Here is a 20,899-nt window from a genome sequence, read left to right as displayed (position 1 = left end):
AGCGGCATCTAATACTATGGGGTTGACTTCTTGCAAACCTGCAGAAAGGTAGGTCATCCATACCTGCATTATTAAGACCTCTTATATAGTTAGGGCCAGAAATATTGTAACAAGGATAACTGTTTTGGCAGTTGGCCTCGGTATACCACCGCATTGAAGTTGAAAGGAAACACACCCAGATGGGAGTGAAGTCAGGACTTTCAGCTGTAATTCAAGCGGCTTGACAAAAGTGGGGCACTAACCATTCAGGAAGGACAGCCAGTGGTATACACACACACCCATCGTTGGTGGCTCATAAGTAATGGAACAAACCAACATCATTTCAAACTTAAGGATCACCTTTAATACCAGGATGAAAATCCTTTGCAGTCAATGACTGTCTGAAGTCTGGAACCCATGGACATGACCAAATGCTGAGTTTCCTCCCTCAAGATGCTTTGCCAGGCCTTTACTGCAGCTGCCTTCAGCTGCTGCTTGTTTGTGGGTCTTTCTGCCTTCAGTGTTGTCTTCAGGAAGTGAAAAGCATGCTCTATTGGGTTGAGATCAGGTGACTGACTTGGCCATTGAAGAACATCCCACTTCTTTGCCTGGAGAAACTCTTGGGTAGCTTTTGCTGTATGTTTTGGGTCAGTATCCATCTGCAATATGAAGCGGCGTCCTATCAGTTTGGCAGCATTTAGCTGAATCTGAGCAGAAAGTATAGCCCTATACACTTCAGAATTCATCCTGCTGCTTTGATCAGCAGTCAGGTCATCAATAAACACCAGTGACCCGGTTCCATTGGCAGCCATACAATGCCCATGCCATAACACTGCCTCCACCATGTTGGACAGATGATGTGGTCTGCTTTGGATCATGAGCTGTTCCTTTCCTTCTCCATACTTTTCTCTTCCCATCATTCTGGTACACGTTCATCTTGGTTTCATCAGTCCAAAGAACCTTATTCCAGAACTGGGCAGGCTTTTTTAGGTGTTTGCTGGCAAAAGCTAATCTGGCCTGTCTGTTCTTGAGCGTTACCAGTGGTTTGCATCTTGTTGTGAAGCCTCTGTATTTACATTCATAAAGCCGTCTCTTGACTGTAGATGTTGACAATGACGTGCCTACCTCCTCAAGAGCATTCTTGACCTGGCTAGATGTTGTGAAAGGGTTCCTCTTCACCATGAGCAGAATTCTGCAGTCATCCACTTTAGCTGTCTTCCGTGGTCTTCCAGGCCTTTTGCTGTTGCTGAGCTTGCCAGTTAAGTCCTTCTTTTTCAGGATGTTCCAACTGTTGTATTGGCCACTCCCACTGTTTTTGCTATCTCTCTGATGGGTTTATTTTGTTTCCTCAGCCTAATGATGGCCTCCTTCACTCGCATGAACACCTCTTTGGACCTCATGTTGGGAATTCCAGTGAACAGCTACCAAATGCAAATGTAACACTCAGAACCACCTCCAGGCCTTTTATCTGCTTGATTGGTCATGGGGTACCCAGGAAACAGGCCACCCCTGGCCATGCAGCTGCTTGTCAGCCATTCATTCCATTACTTATGAGCCACGAATGATGGGGGGGGAGCCACTGGCTGTACTTCCCGAATGGTTAATGCCCCACTTTTGTCAAACCCCTTGAATTACAGCTGAAAGTCCTGACTTCACTCCCATCTGGGTATGTTTCCTTTCAACTTCAATGCGGTGGTATACCGAGGCCAACTGCCAAAACAGTTATCCTTGTTACAATATTTCTGGCCCTGACTGTATGTATGAATAATGGAAGTAGTGCCCTCCAGACAGGCATGAAAACTAAAGTGCTACTTTTCAACAATGTTGCAGTTTACAAGTAGAGAGAGTAATGTGGCTGGTTGTTCAGGTAATTCCAGGTGATGAGTATCTGAGAAAAATATATTATGATATGTAGCTTGAAGAAAGCATTTATTTAATGTTAGCTACCCCTTTTCTGATTTCTCGTTACCCTATGACATAAGCCTACTGATATAAACTCATTCATTGTTCACTTTGGTCCCTGAAGCCTTTACCTGCCATTCTTATTACTATGGAAAATATGTGAGATGGCTTGACTTTTCAGACATATTCTGCCCTTTCTCTACAGATAATCTGATCAAAGCCATCCTGTCAGCAACCAAAGATTACCACCTTACTCCAGCCCTTGACAGGTGAGTAGATACTTAGTGGGAGGCTGAAGGAGCTGATGGCAGTTGCTAGCCATTGCTAAACAGCCTGTCTCTATGCTCTTTGTGATTGCTTTGGAAGAAAATGAGGACCTGGGAATGATGCTGCTGTTCCAATCCCTAGTGACTGTGAAAGGTTTTTTGCCAGCTTTAGAATTTTTATTTTTAGTGATACCACAATCTGCTTGATTGCTTACCTTTCCAAATAAATAACTGTCTATCTTTCAACAAATGCATTAACTTGTCACAGCCTCCCCTGAAGTGTGATGGCAAGGCAACAGAATCGTAAAGTGTTTTATTAAAACAAAATGTAAGTTTGGATTATTCTCACTATCAGGCCTTTTACTAAACCCATTTTTATAGCTGTAGAGCAGTGGAGCTAGTGACAAGAATGATGATGGGAATTTTTGCCAGGCCCTGGCAGGGTTGAACTATTGATGCACATATTCACATGGGGACAATACACTTAGATATGCCTATGTGTACATGTTCACATACATTAAGGGTTTTTCCTTATGTTCTAGTCTTAAATGCAGATGAAATGTAGGTAGAGAACCTATTCTCAAAGGTGCCAAAGGGAAATGTCTTTATTTGAACCCAGAGTGTTTCAGAGATAAAAGCTCCTTCATTGGCGTAACTACCTTTGGCCTTGATGGCAGGGCTGGCCCTAGGATAAATAGCACCCTGGGTGAGGAGTGCCTTTAGTGCATCCTGCCCCCCTAGTCAGTTTTGCAGGGCCACCCAGAGGATTTATGGGGCCTGGTGCAAGTGTGATGTCCATCGAGAATAACATTGCTCAAAACTTTGATCTCTCAGCCACTGTGCTACAATTGCACAAGCCAAAGTTCAAAAAGCCACATTCTGAGGAGTGGCAATGCACTATGCAACACAGCAAAACTATCACAGGTTTTACTTGTAATACTTCTTGTTTTGTAGCAGTGCCTATCTTTTGGTAAGCATTCTTTATTTTAGAATAGCAATTATTTTTATCTTTTTAAGAAAGCTATAAATAAAAAAGGTATCCAGCTGATCTCCTACAGCTTAAGGCTTTATTTTATTATTATTTATATAGTGCTTTAACAGTATTTGAAGTTCTAAGTGCTTGGTAACATTGACTCAAAGTAAAGCTGTGTTCCACTGATTTTTACCTAGCGCAAATGAAGGAAGATCATTTTTGTAGTTAGTACCCAAACAACCCATAGAACCTTGAAGAAAAGGTTACAGACACTTGCGTTTTGCCACCCTAGCTCACTGAAGACTAGGGGTGGGTGGACTTACCTGCATCCACGCTCAACGGGTGCTTGATGAACTCTCACCACCGCCTGCCCACGCTTGTCACTGGACAGCTTGACAAGCACCCAGCAACCTCCATGTGGCTGCCTGGACCCTTAGTGGGCCACGATTTTGAGTAAAAATGGCAGCTTGTTCTGTGTAAAAGGCCCTTTATGCAAATGGCGGCCATAAAGCCGCCTTTTATGCAAAACTAGAGGTGTGAATGGTCCATTCACACAGGGCAGGTGGGCAGCGGGGTTCATGGACCCCAGTCCAGCAGGCCAAGCAGGCTGGAGTCTGTTGGACCCCACTCCTGTCTCAGACGCCTGCAACATCCCTACTGCAGACAGTACATTAAAAAAACACAGCCCCTCAGCTCAGCTTGGAGCCCCCCTTAGCTTGGCACCCCTGCTTGATGGTATATGAAGGATAGCCACCATCTTTGTAAGTTGACTTTGCCTGTTTTCAGCATTTGCATTTTATAAGATGGCCCCCGACAAAGGAGCTTTTGTCTCTGAAATGTGTTGGGTTCGAATAAAGACGTTTCCCTTTAGCATCTATCTTTTTGCATTTCATCCAGTTTGGGTGCCTCCCTTTTAGTTTTTGCCAGCCTTAATGTAGAACACACTTCAGTTTTGTGATTGTGAGCAAACCTAGTGGCACATGGTGGAACTGAGTACCAAATTCTTGCTATCTAATACTAGCGTGGCACCAAGTTCTTGCTATCTTCTTTTTCCTCCTTTTTTTCCACTGAGCTCTGTACTTCTTCCCAGTGTCATTCCATATGCTGCCAAATTTTCTCTTATATGTTGATGTTTGTATAGCTAATGTAAGTGGATTTAGAGCATGTCACTAACGATAATCCACATACTGAATTGAGGAAAAAAATAGGAATAACTCACTGTCATAACAGAATATGGGGATTAATTTCCTGTAACTGGGAACCTTTTGGCAGAGATTGGATTGAAGGAAGAGAAAGAGATATGAAAGGCTCAAGGAAATGTGCTTGGAGGTGAGGAATTAAGGCTGCAGGAGCAGAGATGGGAGGCTATGGAGAGCAACAGGGAGTTTTACAGAATAGAGTATGTTCAACCCAGCTGCTGGAGACTGACAATTTTTAACAAATGCTTTTTCAAGCTTTTCCCTAAATGTGTGATTTAGGTAAGTCGTTGTCATGCAGTTTTCGATTTACTTATCTTAAAATGGGAAGAATAACCCTTTTTTTCAGACTGGCTGTGAGGATGAGTTAAATCAAGATTATAAATTGCTGTGCATACTAGAAGCTTCATTGAAATGATGTGATTGTACTGTTTTCCAACTGAAGCAAGAAGCATTTTCCTTGTTTGTGAACAAAAACCAAGTCAGCATCTCATTTGCCTGGGAGAATTTCTAAGGGCTCAATCCTATCCAGTTAGGTGGCTGCCTTCGAACTCAGAGGCGACTGCCTGTCCAATGCAGGGCAGAGAAGCACGGAGGGGATCGTTCCCTCCGTACTCCTCCTGCCCTGCATTTTCGGCTAGACAGCCGATTGCGGCTGTCTAGCTGTGGGAGCATGGAGCGGGGAAGGAGGCTGCCATACAACACATTGGATGTGTTGTACAGGCATTTCCGCCCTCCTTGCCCTGGAACACCACCAAACACGCCCCTTTTCAGCTGCTTCATGCTCCTCTTGCGAGCATGGAGGATGGCGATGTTCCGCACTGCCTCAGAGGCAGCGTGGAAGTGAGGGGAGGTCACTTATCCAAAAACCAACCTCAGAGTGTGGGCTCTGAGGTCGGTTCCCAGAAAACCAGATATCCTATGGCTGTCTAGCAGCCATAGGATTGCTCCCTAAGTGTCTGTCTTATGTCTGATGTTACAGCTTTGTTCACCTGTATCCTGCTTTACGTGCAGCTTACTGTTGTGTTGAACCTTCTGTTCCAGTTGTGATGCTTCTTTGAGTCAAACAGTTTTTCTGCACATCTTTCTATTTATGGTATCCCAAGGTGCTCCCACTCTCCCCTTAATATTGCTGAAGCCACTGAATGTAACCAAAAATCACCTGGTATTTAGGACCTCCATGCCAAAGATGTATGCAGAGAGGATTCCTTCCTAGAACATTTTCAAAAGACTTTACGGAGCAATGAGCAGGAGGAAGTGAGGGGAGCGGTAGAATTAAGGGAGTGGCTCATACATTATTACATAGGCAGTTTTTACTCAGCCTGGCATTTCCTCCAACCTCCAATCTGTCAGTTTACATGTAACTTACCAAATGAAGCTCTGCAGCCTGCACTTTTGCTGTTGAGAGATCACTCTATGAGGAGTCAGCCAAAGGAAAAGACAATCCTAGCTCTGCTATCCTTTGCTGATTTATTACATTTATGTTCCGCTTTTTCTCCAAGGAGATCAAGGTGGCATACATGGTTCTCCCCATTCGATCTTCACAACAACTCTGTGAGGTAGGTTAGTCTAAGGGAAAGTCCCCGTCCCAAGGTCACCCAGTGAGCATCATAGCTGTGTGGGGATTTGAACCTGGGTGTCCCCAGTCCTAGTCTGACACTCTAACCACTGCACTACACTGGATTTCAAAAATGATAGCTTTCAAATAAAGTAGCCATTAGTGTGATAGAGACTGAAGTCAAGTGTATCTTCCGGGCCTCTAAGAAGAGGAAAAGAGGAAATGGGCTTAAATGCAAGATGAGAGATCTAGGTCCAATGTCAAGTTGAACAGTAAAAGAAAAGGGAAAGAATCTCAACCATCCATCTCAGTGGAACTGTAAAACTGTTTTAAACCAACATTCTACTTGGCTCCTCAATGTTTCCCTGAGCTTTATAGCTGAGTAATTCTCTCAGGACTTCCTGACTGAAGATCCGTTTCAGTCGGGCTTCAGGCCTGGTCATGGGACAGAAACAGCCTTGGTCACCTTGGTGGATGATATGAGGAGGGCTCTGGATAGGGGCGAATGCTCCTTCCTTGTTCTCCTTGACCTCTCAGCGGCTTTTGATACCGTTGACCACGGTATCCTCCTGGACCGCCTGGAGGGGTTGGGCATTGGAGACACTGTATTGCAGTGGTTCCAGTCCTTCCTCTCCGGCAGGTACCAGAGGGTAGCACTGGGAGAGGAGGTTTCGGACCCATGGCCGCTCACTTGTGGGGTGCTATAGGGTTCCATCCTCTCCCCGATGCTATTTAACATCTATGTGAAGCCACTGGGGGCTATCATCAGGAGGTTTGGGGTGTGGTATCATCAATATGCGGATGACACGCAGCTCTACCTCTCGTTCAAATCTTCACCAAGGTTGGCCATAGAATCCCTGTCCAAATGTCTGGAGATGGTGAGTGGCTGGATGGGGAGGAATAAGCTGAAACTGAACCCTGACAAGTCCGAGATACTTTTGGTGGGAGACAAGAGGAGGTTGAGGGATGTTGACCTGGTGTTGAATGGGGTACAGCTACCCTTGAAAGACCAGGTCCGCAGCCTGGGGGTCATTTTGGACTCCCAGCTGTCCATGGAGGCTCAGGTGTCAGCTGTGAGCCAGACAGCACTGTACCAACTCCATCTGATATGGCAGCTGCGCCCCTACCTTCCCGACCATCTGCTCCCATTAATAGTACATGCCCTGGTCTCCTCTCATTTAGACTACTGTAATGCGCTGTATGTGGGGTTACCTTTCAAGATGGTTCGGAAGCTGCAGCTGGTACAGAACGCAGCGGCTTGCCTGATTAAAGGCAGACGCCGGCAAGATCACATCACTCCAGTGCTGAAGGAGTTGCACTGGTTACCAGTTGTTCTCCGGGCCAAATTCAAGGTGTTGGTTTTGACCTTTAAAACCCTATATGGTTCCAGCCCAGCCTATCTTAAGGAGCGCCTCCAGCAACACTAGACAGGCTGCTTAACAAGATCAGCCTTCGATGGCCTTCTCTCTGTCCCATCAGTCAGGACAGCTAGACTGGTGAGGACAAGGAAGAGGGCCTCCTCTGTGGTGGCCTCCACTCTATGGAACTCCCTCCCTAGGGAACTCCGCCATGTCCCCTCTTTAATGAGCTTCCACCATACATTAAAAACGTGGTTGTTCAGGCAGGCATTTGGGGTGGGTTAGGGTATTTTTAGAAGACAATGTTTTTAATGTAGAATTATTATATTATACACGCTGTATATCGCCCAGAGTGGCTGGGTGACCAGCCAGATGGGCGATTAATAAATTTAATTCATAAATAAATAAACTGTTTGCCTCATTTGGCCCTCCTGCTCCCTGCTTGGAGGGCAGGTGGGGTGTTGGTGTCAGAGGGAGGCTCCTATGAGTCCATAAAAAATACCAGGTAGCTGCAGCTTTGTCTAACTTTTGCTGAAGTACAGTAACCCAGTCTCTCAGTGTTTCTTATTCTCACCCTTACTGACTCTTTCAACTGTCATTTTCCCCATTAGGGTTGTCAGTGATATTTATCTTAAGCATGTAATTGTTTCCTGTCCCTGCATGTTTGGGAAGGCTGCCATATAATCATACCCTGCTGTGCCTGATTAAATAGCATTTGATTAAGCAGTTACCAATCTTCTGAGCAAAAGGAGAATTATCTGCCCTCAGTTTCACTTTTTAGTATGGAAGTAGGAACTTTCCCCTTACAGTTGTCATTTCATTATGAAATTAAACATTTTGTTAGCTAGTTAAAGTCAAGGATTTTATTTTGAGCCAGTAAGTCTAAGATATGATGAGAACAGTTCCTTCCTTGGCTGCTTGTGTTGCAATGCTCCCAGTACTATAAAGTGTCAGTCTGTTATTGCGAATTAATAGGGTACAGCCTCCTGACTATTCTTGCTGTGCCTGGATCAGATCTTGACTAGAAGTAGCTCTGCACTCATGGATTTTGCTGTTTAACCAACTGCATTTCTCTCTGTTTCCTTCCCAGTCTCAGTTGCCGGCGTTGTGTTATTGTGGGAAATGGTGGCATTCTAGCAAACAAGTCACTGGGGTTGAAAATTGATGACTATGACATTGTTATCAGGTGAGTTGCCTGGACAGACAAGAAGAGGTGATATATGGTTCTTTTCCTATATAAGGTGCCAACATCTAGATGAGCTCTCAGCAGCTATAGCTCATATTGTTATATGTAATAGAGGGTGAAGTTATTCATAAGATTCGTAAATCTTTCAATGCTTTATTTCTTCTTCAGTGTTAGGAATGCCTATCTTTCTTTAAATCACAAGCCACTGTTCTGGCTTCATTCAGACCCCCTCTGTAGTGCACTTGTCGGTTTGGAAATTTTGCCCAAAATTAGTTACCAGTAGCAGTCAAAGTGGCACTGGAGATTTTGTATTAGACATCCCCGGTTGGCCTTATGCTTGTTAATCCTTGGAAGCTGCTGTTGCAGAGTTATGTGCAGTCTATAATAGGAGGAGGTTTTAGGGAAGTATGACCTCTGTCCTCCTGCTTTGCTCCGAACACAAAGAAGAATGATTATAGGGGTAGGGTGAGGCCATCTTGCAGCTTCTGTACCAGATTTGTTTACTGTGAAACCCCTGCTGGGGATTAGGGACAGCTTATAAGACAATAGGAGGGAAAGCTTCAAGGCTTTGCTAAGGCACCCACTGAAAGAAACTGTTTTCCAAGTTAATTTCAAAATTGGATTCTTGGCAAGATGTCTAGGATTTGCTGTCTCTTGGGAAAGGCATCAGGATGCACAGCCTGAGTCATGCCATTTTGCACCCAGAATTTTTAATGTGTTTGTAGCTGAAGCTCTTTTTTTTTTAATGTGGGGCAGTAAGGATGGAACTCCTCACTGGCTCTAGAGAAAAACATAAAATGGCAGTTTTCAAGGTTAAATACATTGTGTTTTTATTTGCACTCCAATAAAAATGATGGTACTGCTGTGACACCACTTCATATGTAGAGTGTGCAAGGCATTAAAAGACCTCCTTTTCCAAGACCAGGTTGAACACTGAAAACCTTCAGGAGCCTTAGGATGCTCAGGTTTGTGGACATTTAGCATCATCTTATAGGATAGTCTAGCAGTACCTCACAACTATGATTAGCAGCTCAGTATGGTTGTAGGAAAAACCAAGATAGTGCAGAGGGATGAGAATGGGCACTAATGACTTCTGTTGCCTTTCTGTTGAGAATAGTGGCTTGCCCTTTAACTAAGTGCTTAGCTTCTCCCTTAGGTCAGTGGAAGAATCAGGAAATACTGTGAACGCTGAAATTCTTTGGTCAGTTCTAATTGTTTATCAGTTTCTATATTCACTGAGATCACACACTGGTTTTCCTTATCCCCTCAACCTATTTTCCTGGTGAGTTTGAGCCAGAGGGAATTGACTGGGTAGGTTCAGGAAGTGGTTAATGTCTCTCAGCAGGATGGAGTGGTGCCAACCACATTAAAAGATGACTGTAACAACCACTGCCTGGTTGCAAATATCCTCTTCTTGGGTGGTGACTATTCAACTTCAGGCATGCTTGGAAGGAGCTGATTTTCTTTACCCATTACAATCTGGCTTCAGACCTGGTTTTAGCACTGAAATGGCTTGGGTAGCCATGAAGGATTATGTGTATCAGGAGAGAGACAGTGAGAGTATGACTCTTAATTCTCCTTGATCTCTCAGCAGCTTTTGATACTGTTGACCATGGTATCCTCTTGGATCAACCCTGTGAGTTGGGGGCACAGTGCTTTGGTGGTTCCACTCCTTACAGGGCTGGTTCCAGAAAGTAGCATTAGGGGAAGTTTGTTCAGCCCCATGGCAGTTGTGCTATGGGGTTCCACAAGATTCCATTCTGTACTCTTATGTTTTCTAAAATGTGTATGAAGTCATTGGGAGCAGTCACCAGAAGTTATGGGGTGAGGTGTCATCAATATGTGGATGACACCCAACTCTGTTTGTCCTTACCATCTTGATCAGGTGAAGTCAGGTGGGTCCTAGATTGTTGTCTGGAGTCAGTAATGGGTTGGATGAGAGGCAATAAACTGAAACTGAATCCTGACAAGATGGAGTTACTGTGGCTAGGTGGTTCCCAGATCCAGGAAATAGGAACTTTGCCTGTTCTGGACAGGGTTGCAGTCCCCCAGAAAGAGCAGATGTGTAGCTTGGGAGCACTTCTGAATTCCACTTGATACTGGAAGCCCAGGTAGCTTCAGTAGACAGAAGTGCCCATTTTCAGCTCCAGCTAGTTCACCAGTCACATCTGTTCCTGCTCAGGGATAGCCTGGCCAATTATCTGTGTGCTGGTAACCTCCTGGCTAGGTTACTGCAACTTGCCCTTGAAGATTGCATGGAGACTGCAGCTAGTGCAGTATGTAGTGGCCAAAGTGTTAATGGGCATGTCTGTAAGTGACCATATTATACCAGTCCTTAAGCACTGCACTGGCTGCCTATCAGTCACTAGGCTGAACTCAAGGTGATAGTGCTAACATATACTTTGGCTATTGGGCAGTAAAGAAATGAAATGAATAAATAAAGCTCGAAACGGCTCAGGCCAAGGGATACCTGAAGAAATGCCTTTTCCCATGTAATTCTGGTCTGGCTTTGAGGTCAGGTGGGGAGGCCTTTTTGAGGATGCCCTGATTGGAAGAGATTTAAAAATCTTTAACTCATCAGATGGACTTCTTGGCAATAGTACCCCAGTTGTGGAATGCTCTCCTCTCTGAGCTTCGGTTGGTTCCTACATTGTATACCTTTTGGGGCCCACAGAAGGCTTTTTCTTTCCAACAGGCCTTTGGATATTGATTGTTTGTCAGCAATTATTGTATGTTTCTTATTTTTAAATTGTATTTGCTTTTATTTGATATCACCAACCCCGAGATCACATGTGGTAAGGGCCAGTATATAAATGTTATAAATTTATATAAATAAAATGTATACATACATTTATATAAATAAAATAAAGCTAAATACAAATCTTCTTGGTCTCCCTACAGGCTGAACTCTGCTCCAGTGAAAGGCTTTGAAAAGGATGTTGGTGGCAAGACAACAATGCGGATAACGTACCCGGAAGGGGCCATCCAGAAACCAGAGCAGTATGAGAAGGACTCCCTGTTTGTGCTGGCAGGGTTCAAGTGGCAAGATTTCAAGTGGCTGAAGTACATTGTTTACAAGGAAAAAGTGGTAAGATAATTTTCTCTGTGGACAAGAACTCCTGATATTTCATGAGTATTTGCTTGTAATCAGGACTCCCAGTGCTGTGCTTGGGATTCCTGCACATCTGTGTTTCTGTAGAATTTGTCCTTTCCATCTACCTTAGTTATAACAAAATGGGCTTGAGGGTACCGCGCATCCCAAAATAACCTGGGTATGAATGCCCACTAAATTCAGTTGAAGTAGTTCAGATGTTCATGCAGAAATGTGGAGTTTGGGTGCCACATAAGAAGTAATTGGAAGTAACTGAAAATGATAGAGTTGGAACAGCATCTCTTTGAAGGCTGCCTGCTAGCAAGTGGTTATCATTAGAAATAAGGTTGATAAATTAACCCAATGGTCATGGCTAATAAATTCAAACAAGTTAGGGGGAGATACCTTTGGGAGTTGGCTAATCCATCAAGAAGCACCCCAGATCCCAGCAGAATATAATGTACACAACCCATAGATAGATAAACAGAGGGTTTTAATTAGTGTTCGCAGTTAATCAGGATTTTTTTTTTTTACCAAGCAGTCATGCTTCATTGGGTTACTTTTGGTCTCACTTGCATGTTTCATTCTGGCCTTTGTTAGCTGCTTGACACATACTGTACGCATGGAACACATTTTGTTGTAGGCTGAATTCTAAATTAGCAAATGTTGGAGACAGCATGCTTTTAGTTCAGAAGTGTCAGCATTACCTGATGTATTTTTTGGAAAAGGGGCCAGCAGAAAGATACTTTAGAAATACAGAATCTGCCAAGTTCAGCTCAGGCGCTTTTGAAATAAGTAGGCCAGCCTACAAGCGCAGCCTTGGTTTATGCAAACAAGCTATCTAGTGGGTTCAATTCAAAGATAATTCCTCACCTCAGAAAAATGATTTCAGCTGCAGAAGGCTGTCCTTGAACATCTGGTTTATGTTGGTAAAGGAGCCAAGTCAGGGCAAAGATTTCCTTGGAAATAAGTAGCTTCCACACTTTTCCCTCTCTCAAGAATAACCCTATGCCTGCTTTCACCAGTAACCTGCCAAAACGATCAGCTTATGGAGAAAGTGCCTACGGCATCAGGAAGCTGTCTTTAGTAGTGTTGGTGAGTGAGCATCTGCCTGCAAGTGCAGCCATGTTCAAGAGCCTGCTCATTGTAGAGGTCTGTTTGACGCATAATGTGCAGGGATGACGTTGGAAACTGAGTAGGGTGCAGGGACCAACTTGGCTAGCAACACCTTACAGATCTTAAAAATCACACCAGGGCTAAAAGCTGCATAGCTCAGGAAAGGCAAACTAACTTTCCTGTGAACTGGAAACATCCCTCTCCCAGCACATCTTACTATAGTAGATACCAGTGGAAGAAGAGGTGGAAGAAACTGCCCAGTTTTTGTATACTAAACACATTAGTGATGATTTTCATTTGAAATGTGTGAATGAAGTACATATTTGAATGGGAAAATTTCTTACTACATTTGTGCCTGGCCAATATTTTTCCCTCTATTCTTATAGTTCCCTGTGGAATCCCCTGAGGAGCAAAGGGGAAGTTTTACCTGTTGAGCTATCTTTAGAACCATAGAGACACTGTTATCAGTTTGCATGTTATGGTGGCAATTCCTGGGTTGTTTAACTCAGGAATTGTGAGATTGAGTGGAGCGCGCAAGCTACGCAAGAGCCATTTCCGCTTTTAATTAACCCAGGAATGCCCCGTTCCTGGGTTGTTTTGTGACATGCAAACCTAAAAACTCTGGGCTGTTTATGGGTTAAGCAAGCCAGGATTAACCCACAGTTTGTTGTTGGGTAATTCTGGATTGTTTAACCCATAAACAACCCAGAGTTTCCTGGTTCGAACATCACAAAACAACCTAGGTTGTGAATTAAAAGCAGAAATGGCTCGTGCACTCTGCTTGTCACTGGCAATTCCTGGGTTAAACAACCCAGGAATTGCCACCATGATGTGTGAACTGTGTCTAAAAGATTGAAGATTGCAAGTATTTTTTTGAAGTGGGGGTGGGGGAGGGGTCAGGAATATTATGTAAACATGCCAAGTATAGTGCTCAAGTGGCAACTAATTTTTCTTGGTTGTGTAATTCCTTAAGGTATTACCTTATTACCTTTATTTAGTCACATACATGAATTACCTGCTACCATCTGGGAAGAGCCAGCACAACAATATACAGTCTTGCCCCCCAAAACTAATTAGTGCTCCAAAGAGCTTAAAATTAATCCTCTTTGCCAAGCATCAAAGAGGAAATGGGTGATTTAGACACTTAAGAATGAGTCACAGCCACAAGGTAAGCAAGAAGGAGGAAAGGGAGAGGCAGAAAGCAGAGCTGTCAAGTTGACTTCCTCCAGAATTAGTTATAAACACATGGACCTGGTTCACATGTAACAAAAACATAGTATGGGTTGTTGAATTGTGGGTTGTTACGTACGAACTCAGAACTATGAGTTATCTATGGTTTGTTAACCACAAACAACCCATGAAGAGAGAACCCAAGGTTTGTTATTAGGTTGTGAACTCTGGGTTGTTTAAACCATGGGTTGTCAGTATGTGTTAACCTAGAACTCTGGGTTATTCATGAGCTGTTCCACCAGGCAACAGAGGCATTAGGGAAAAGTGATAAAAAAACAAAAACAAAACCCAGCCACTCTACATTCCAGCACTACAGGGCTGCGAAGGCATTTGGGATACAGGGAGGGAGGGGGGTGAAAGGGTCGGGAACCTGGTTTTCTGTGCTGAATTGATAGTAAATGTTCTGCAGGTGGGGGAGCCAATAGAGATTCCTTTGGCATGGACAGATTATTATCTGATCAGTTTTGACCTTCAGGCTACCTGTAACCTCTGCAGTGGTGGGGGACCCACTGGAGGCTGATGAATCCAGATTTTCCTGCAGTCCTAGCTGGTGGTCCTGCTGAGGTCCTGGTCACAAATGTTCTCGATCTAGTCATAGAACAGTATCAGGTCCTTGGTATTCCAAGGGTGCTGTGAAATGACTGTATTGACAATTAGAGTACAAGTGGTGGCTTGGAGTGAATACAAGTGAACACAGGTAAGAATCCATTTGCAATCTTTGGAGGTGATGGCAGTGAAGAAATCCTACTTCTTCGCCACCATTACATCTGCTCAGTGTTGTCGAACAGAGCTCTTTTGGGTGGTTAAAGGCCTCTTGTGTGTAGGCCTGAACACAACAACTCAAACCCTCAAAGGCCTGCTGTGAGCAATTTGCCAGACCCTTTGCAGATAAAGTCACTCACATTTGTGCTGACTTGGATTCCATTGCTTTGACAGAGTCTGAGATGGATAGGGCTAGTGCACCATCTAGTCATGTCATGGATACCTTTTGGCTTGTGCAGCCTGAGGCTGTGGACAAACTGCTTGGAGGACTGAGACCTACTACTTGCCCTTTAGATCCTTGTCTATCCTGGCTTGTGAAATCTGCCAGAGCTGGGCTGGGTACCTGGACTTGGAGATGGTAAATGCCTCCTTGAGGGACAGTGAAGTCCCCACCGCTTTGAAAGAAGTAGGGGTGAGGCCCTTGTTGAAAAAACCAAATCTAGATTCTATGGTTTTGGATAACTACTGTCAGTGGTACTGGAGTGTGAAGTGGCCTCACAACTTCAAGTGGTGTTGGATGATACTGATTATTTAGATCCATTCCACTCAGGTTTCAGACCTGGTTGTGGGATGGAAACAGCATTGGTTGCCCTGGTTGATGACTTATGCCAGGGAATTGATGAGGGGAGTGCAACTGTATTGGTTCTTCTGGACCTCTTGGCGGCTTTTGATACCATCAGCCATAGCATCCTTCTGGATTGTTTATCTGGATTGGGCTTAGGAGGCATAGTTTTAAAGTAATTCTGGTCCTTCCTGGAGGAGTGGTCTCAGAAGGTAGTACTAGGCCTTGTTCCACTCCATGGCCATTTGCCTGAGGAGTACTGCAAGACTCCATCATGTCCCCTGTGCTTTTTAATATTTATGTGAGAACACTGGGGGAAATAATCAGGAGGTTTGGGCTGAAGTGTCATCAGTATGAGGATGATACTCTGCTCTATCTCTCGTTTCCATCTACACATCCCAGGGAGACTGTGGAACTCTTGAACCAGAGTCTGGAGGCTGTTTTGGGGTGGATGAGGGTAAACAAGCTGAAACTTAATCCAGATAAGACAGAGGTACCATGGGTTGGGAAACCAACTACCAGGCTTACAACTGGTCTTAGATAAGGTTGCACTCCCCCTAAAGACCAAATGCATTTGTTAGGGGCACCAAGTCTGGGAGTCCTCCTGGAATCTGTGCTAACTGTGGAAACCCAAGTGGCTGTGGTGTCCAGGAGTACCTTTGAAGACAGTTCAGAAACTTCAGATGGAGCAGAATGCGGCTGCCCAAAGTGTTGGTGGGGGCCAGGTGATTCGATCATATAACGCTTATTCTCACCAGCTGCACTGGTTACCAGTGTGTTGCCAAGCCCAAGTTAAAGTGCTGGGCTTAACCTTTAAAACCTTAAATGGTTTGGGACCAAATTACTTGAAAGGCTGTGTTCACCCATGTCAGCTTGCCTGCATTTAAGATCAGCAAAGGAGGACCTTCTCATCTGCCCACCTTTGGAATAAGTTGCCATTGGGGGGTCAGCCATGCCCCATCTTTGCAAGATTTTAATATGGGCTTGAAAACATATTATTCTACCTTGGCCTCCTCCTGATATGTTTGCTGTTGTTGCTATTGTTTCTGTTGTGGGTGCTGGTTTTATCGTTGGTTTTTATTGCTGTTTTTATTGCTGGTTTATACTGCTAGTTTTATTGCTGGGTTTGTTGTTTTTGTCGCTTTTAGTACCTTTAGTTTTATTGTTGTAAGCTACCTTGGGAGGACTTCTGGCTTGAAAGGCAGCCAAGAAATATTTTAAATACATTAAATACACTGTCTGGTCAGGGCTGGTTTCATGGCTACTACCCACCTCCACAGGGGTGGTGGACCAATTAAGATGGTCCTTCCCCGAAGGCTGATGGATCCATTGCAATTTCAAAATGCCTTGGAGGGTTTCTTGGCTGGTGCCACCACCGACAATGTCGAGTCCCTGGTCTCTGTGCGGAATGAAGATCTGGCTAGGGTTATTGACATGGTCGCTCCTAGTTGTCCTCTCCTACCTGCTTCCAAATGAGCTCCATTGTTTACAGAAGAACTGAGAGAGCTGAAGCAGCAAGGACGATGGTGGAAAACTTGACTTGAATTCTACAAGACACATCATAGGGATCGTTTGAAGACCTATGAGGTGGTGATACATGAGGTGGTGATACTACTCTACACATAACGTAGCCCAGCTGAGCTGTTCAGGGTGGTTAGGGAGCTGAGTCAGCCCCCCCCCCCCCAATACACACACTGAATCCGATCTTGGAGCCTTCAGTAGCTCGCTGTGATGCTTTTAATGAGTTTTTTGAGGATAAAATCTCTCGGATATGAGCCAACTTGGATGCTGTCATGGGGACAGAAATCAACAGTGGGGTGTCCACCAACTCTGCTTGCATGATTAAACTAGATCATTTTCAGCTTGTGACTCCTGATGATGTGGACAAGTTGCTTGATTTAGTCAAAAAGACAACTTGCCCTCTTGATCCCTGCCCATCCTGGCTTGTAGTCCAGGGAGGGGAGATGACAAAGTAATTTTTGCTGAATATTATTAATGCCTCCCTAAGGGAAGGTAATTTTCCATCATGTCTGAAAGAAGCAATTCTGAAGAAACCTTCCCTTGATCCCCTAGACTTCAATAATTATAGGCCAGTAAGTAATTTACCATTTTTGGGCAAGGTAATTGAGAAGGCGGTGTCCATTCAACTCCAAGCAGTCTTGGATGAAACTGATTACCTGGGCCCATTTCAAACTGGCTTCAGAGCAGGATATGGAGTTGAGACTGCCATGGTTGCCTTGGTGGATGATCTTCGCTTGGGAATCGATAGGGAAAGTTCAAAATTGTTTTAGTTATATGTTGTTTGTATATATTGTCCGTATGCTTTTATGTAAATGGGTTTTAAACTTTGTGTATTGTATTTTAATGTTTTAACTTTTGTAAACTGCCCAGAGAGCTTCACCTATGGGGCAGTATAGAAAATGAATGAATGAATGAATAAATAAATGAATAAATAAAACCAAACTACCCAGGAATTAAACAACCTGCAGTTTGCTCAGTCATCTGACAGCCAAATCATGGGTTAACTCTAGGTAAGGCAACAATCTATGGGTTAATTAAACCATGTGTTGTCAGTACGCATGAACCAGACTGGTACAGAAATTCCTATTCACTCCCCCTCCTTCACCTTCTTCTTGCGAGGCAGTTTTCCAGGGCAAACTGAGAGGCACCTTCAGGGAGGAGTTATAATATGTGTCATGGAATTTGGAAAGGCCCTCTAATCCTTTTATAAAGTGATTGCTAAGCTGCTGCTGGGATGGGAGCTAGTTTTTCTGGGGGATAATGTACAGGACCATAGCCTTCCTGTGACTCTTTTATGCTGCCCAAGTAAGAAACTTCCCACATCTAAATATGGAAGGAACGAATAGGATAGTATTTTCTGCTTAGATGTTTTTGCTAGTTTAGACCACTTGTACTGCATCTGCAAACCTTGGTACTCCACACAGGCCTTTGGGAGGTGTACTGTTTTTTTTGTTCAGGCATTGTTTCCCACATTATTATTTTGCTTCTTTTTAGAAGTACTATTAGTAAATAATCAAATTGCTAAGTGCTATTAACATAATATAAGTTCTTCCCAGGACGTGCTCATTTTCTTCAAGTTCTAGTCTCTCTTTTCTGCTCTCTGGGAATGAGGTAGTATCCATGCTTAGTACCTTGCACTGAATATCTAAACCCCCAATGCATCTATTCATTACAGAGGCATGAGTTTAACTCATGCTGGTGCCTAATTTCAAAGCTCTGAGTCATCAAGCTGAATCTTGTGTATCACTAAATATGCCATGTTTCTCTGCCTCCCCTGTTTTATTTCAGTTTTGTAACTGGTTAGTGAGTTTATTCTCTCTCACTAAAACTCAAGGCTGCAGTCCTAGCAAACAAGGGCCTGACTTCCTTGAGGATATTCCAAACTCTTATCCTAAACATATAGCTTTAAAAAAGAAAGGAAGGCCTGTAGCTCTTTTACTTAGCGAGGCACATTTGCATTGTTTGTTGTTAGCTGAGCAAAGTGAGGCCTTTAGTATAATTCTCCCATTTGGCATTTGGTTTGTTTGTAATGTGATAAGTCAACTGAACATTAAGAAAGAGGGTGAAATTTGGTACACATGTTTAGGGCAGAATTCTGTTACAAATACCAGCTCAACATCAGCACCTGTTTTCAAACAGGGGAAGGAAAATGCAAAATACAACACTATGCAATATCTCCCTTAAAAACAAAGAATGAACATTTGTGTCTGTGTTAAGGGCACCAGTCTGTGTTTGAAAGGGTGAGCAAATCCCCTGTAGCCATTTTAAAGAGTGCTAGGGTGAATGTAAAACACAATGCAGCATCTCCTTTAATGATTGAGACATTAGTGTTTAATCCAAAGAAGGCTAAACTATAATTTAGGATTGCATCAATGAGTCTCAGTCTCATGCGCTGTCCCCTCTTCTCTGACACAGCAGTGAGGAGGATATTGTAAGCTTCCACTTCCATTTTTAACTAATTGCAGGTTAGCAGTACTTCCAAGCCTAGATAAACTGTGGGTCACTATGGTTCACTAAAACAAGTCAACTTCAAATTGTGGTCTATGAAGCTGGCTTTTTTTCCCAATAAACCACAGTAAAAATTAACCACAGTGTAGGGTTTGGATGTAATGCCGAATCACAGTTAATTGAAAATGGAAGCAAAAGCTTTCCACCTCTTCCTCACAGCTGCACTGGAAGAAGAGAAGGGAAGGGGGAGCACCTGAGACTGTAGCTCATTCATGTAATACTAAACTATAGCTTAAGGGTTCATCACAAGGAGGTTTTATCTTGCTATTGAGATGGCTCGCCCTCGGAAGTTTGCGGGCTCTTAAGATGACACCGTTACCCTCCAGGGTGTCTCCCGCCATTTCCTCCAGCCTATCTCGTGTTTTCCCGAAACACAAAAAATGTGGTATTTTTTCGGACCCACAGAACAGGAGCACCATGACCTCAGTGTGAAATTCGCCAATAGCAGAAGAAACCAATGTGTCTGCCTGCTGTGGGCGTTTGTTTTCAGTTGTTGGGGGGGCAGTCAGGATGAGATTTAACAGGAGTGAGGGCAAGAATCGCTTGCCAATTGCGTCTCCTGCCTCTGTATTTCTCAACTGGAGGGAGAAGAGGGTAAAATGCCTCCCTGCAACAAAGGGAGACATATCTGATACCCCACCCCACCAAGCTCAGAAGCAACGTCCTCTGTTGTTTCAGAGCACCCTATTAAGTTCAGTGGGGCTTACTCCCACATAAGTGTGCCAAAGGTTGCAGACTTATAGCACAATCTTACATTTTATGTCTACTCAGAAGTAAGTCAGAGGTTTCTTGGGGGCTGCGAGAAGACAGTACAGCAGAAGATAAACTACGAAAACAAGACACACACACCCCACTGCTCCTTTGCACACGTGCCAGGGAGGGAAGGAGGCACTCCTTCAGTTCAAACCATGTGGCTGCCCTGTAAAGGATCCCTTCCTAATCCCTCAGAGAAACCGAAAGCAGGAAGCTCCGGAAAGGATGTGGGTTTTTACAGGTTTTTTGCTTAATGTAGAAACACCCTTAGTGTTACATCCCACTGAGAACTTTGGAGTGAAGATAGGAGTACATGTTCAGGACTACATTCTGCATTTCGCTATGAACCCCACTAAATATTACTTTTATTTTTGAAGTGTGTGTGTGTTGGGGGGGGATTGCAAAACAAATTATAATGTGGTCACTGAAGTGTGAGCCCTCTTGAACACTGTGGTTTATTGGTAGTTCACTGGGAGCAGTGCCTCCATATTCTTATTTCTTCATTTTTTCACCTCTTCAAGCCCCCAGGGCAGCTTGCAATAATGTTTAAAAAATCAAAGGTCCAATACAAAAGATAACTTAAAATAATCAATAAGAATAGCAGAAAAAGTTTCAAGAGGGATAGCCATGTTAGCAAAAACAACAAAACATCTTGTGGCATCTGACTAACAAATTTATTATGGCATAAGCTTTTGTGGAGTACAGTCCACTTCATCAAATGCATGGAGTGTTTTTCCTGAGTTACAAGTATATATAGATCAGTGCAGCGGGGGTGGGGGGTAAACAGGGACCTACTGGGCCCGTTTGCACAATCAAAATAAGCCATCATGACTTATTTAAATCACAGCATGTGCCCATGGGCTGTTGTAGGGTTACTGGAGGGTTGTTTCCCCCTCCAACGAGCCATAGTGCCCAGATTCAGATAACATGACAAGCTG

At 43.8% G+C, this 20,899-nt stretch overlaps 1 protein-coding gene across 9 annotated transcripts in view; it reads left to right on the top strand.

The window, feature by feature from the left end:
* The window catches only part of ST3GAL3 (ST3 beta-galactoside alpha-2,3-sialyltransferase 3), a 250,057-nt gene that overhangs the window by 149,517 nt on the left and 79,641 nt on the right, over positions 1–20,899 (top strand). For all 9 annotated transcript variants that reach the window (XM_084852774.1, XM_084852769.1, XM_084852770.1 and 6 more), the window contains 3 exons: positions 2,087–2,150; positions 8,323–8,418; positions 11,320–11,506. In XM_084852774.1, coding sequence (XP_084708900.1) covers positions 2,087–2,150; positions 8,323–8,418; positions 11,320–11,506 — 347 coding nt within the window. The remainder of the gene's footprint in view (positions 1–2,086; positions 2,151–8,322; positions 8,419–11,319; positions 11,507–20,899) is intronic.

Source organism: Heloderma suspectum, chromosome 4 (genome assembly GCF_057233095.1).
Source record: "Heloderma suspectum isolate Gila_16-S chromosome 4, 16-S_ref, whole genome shotgun sequence".
Classification (NCBI taxonomy): Eukaryota; Metazoa; Chordata; class Lepidosauria; order Squamata; family Helodermatidae; genus Heloderma; species Heloderma suspectum.
Note: the sequence above shows the minus strand (reverse complement) of the source record. Positions and strands in the feature narration are given on the sequence as shown.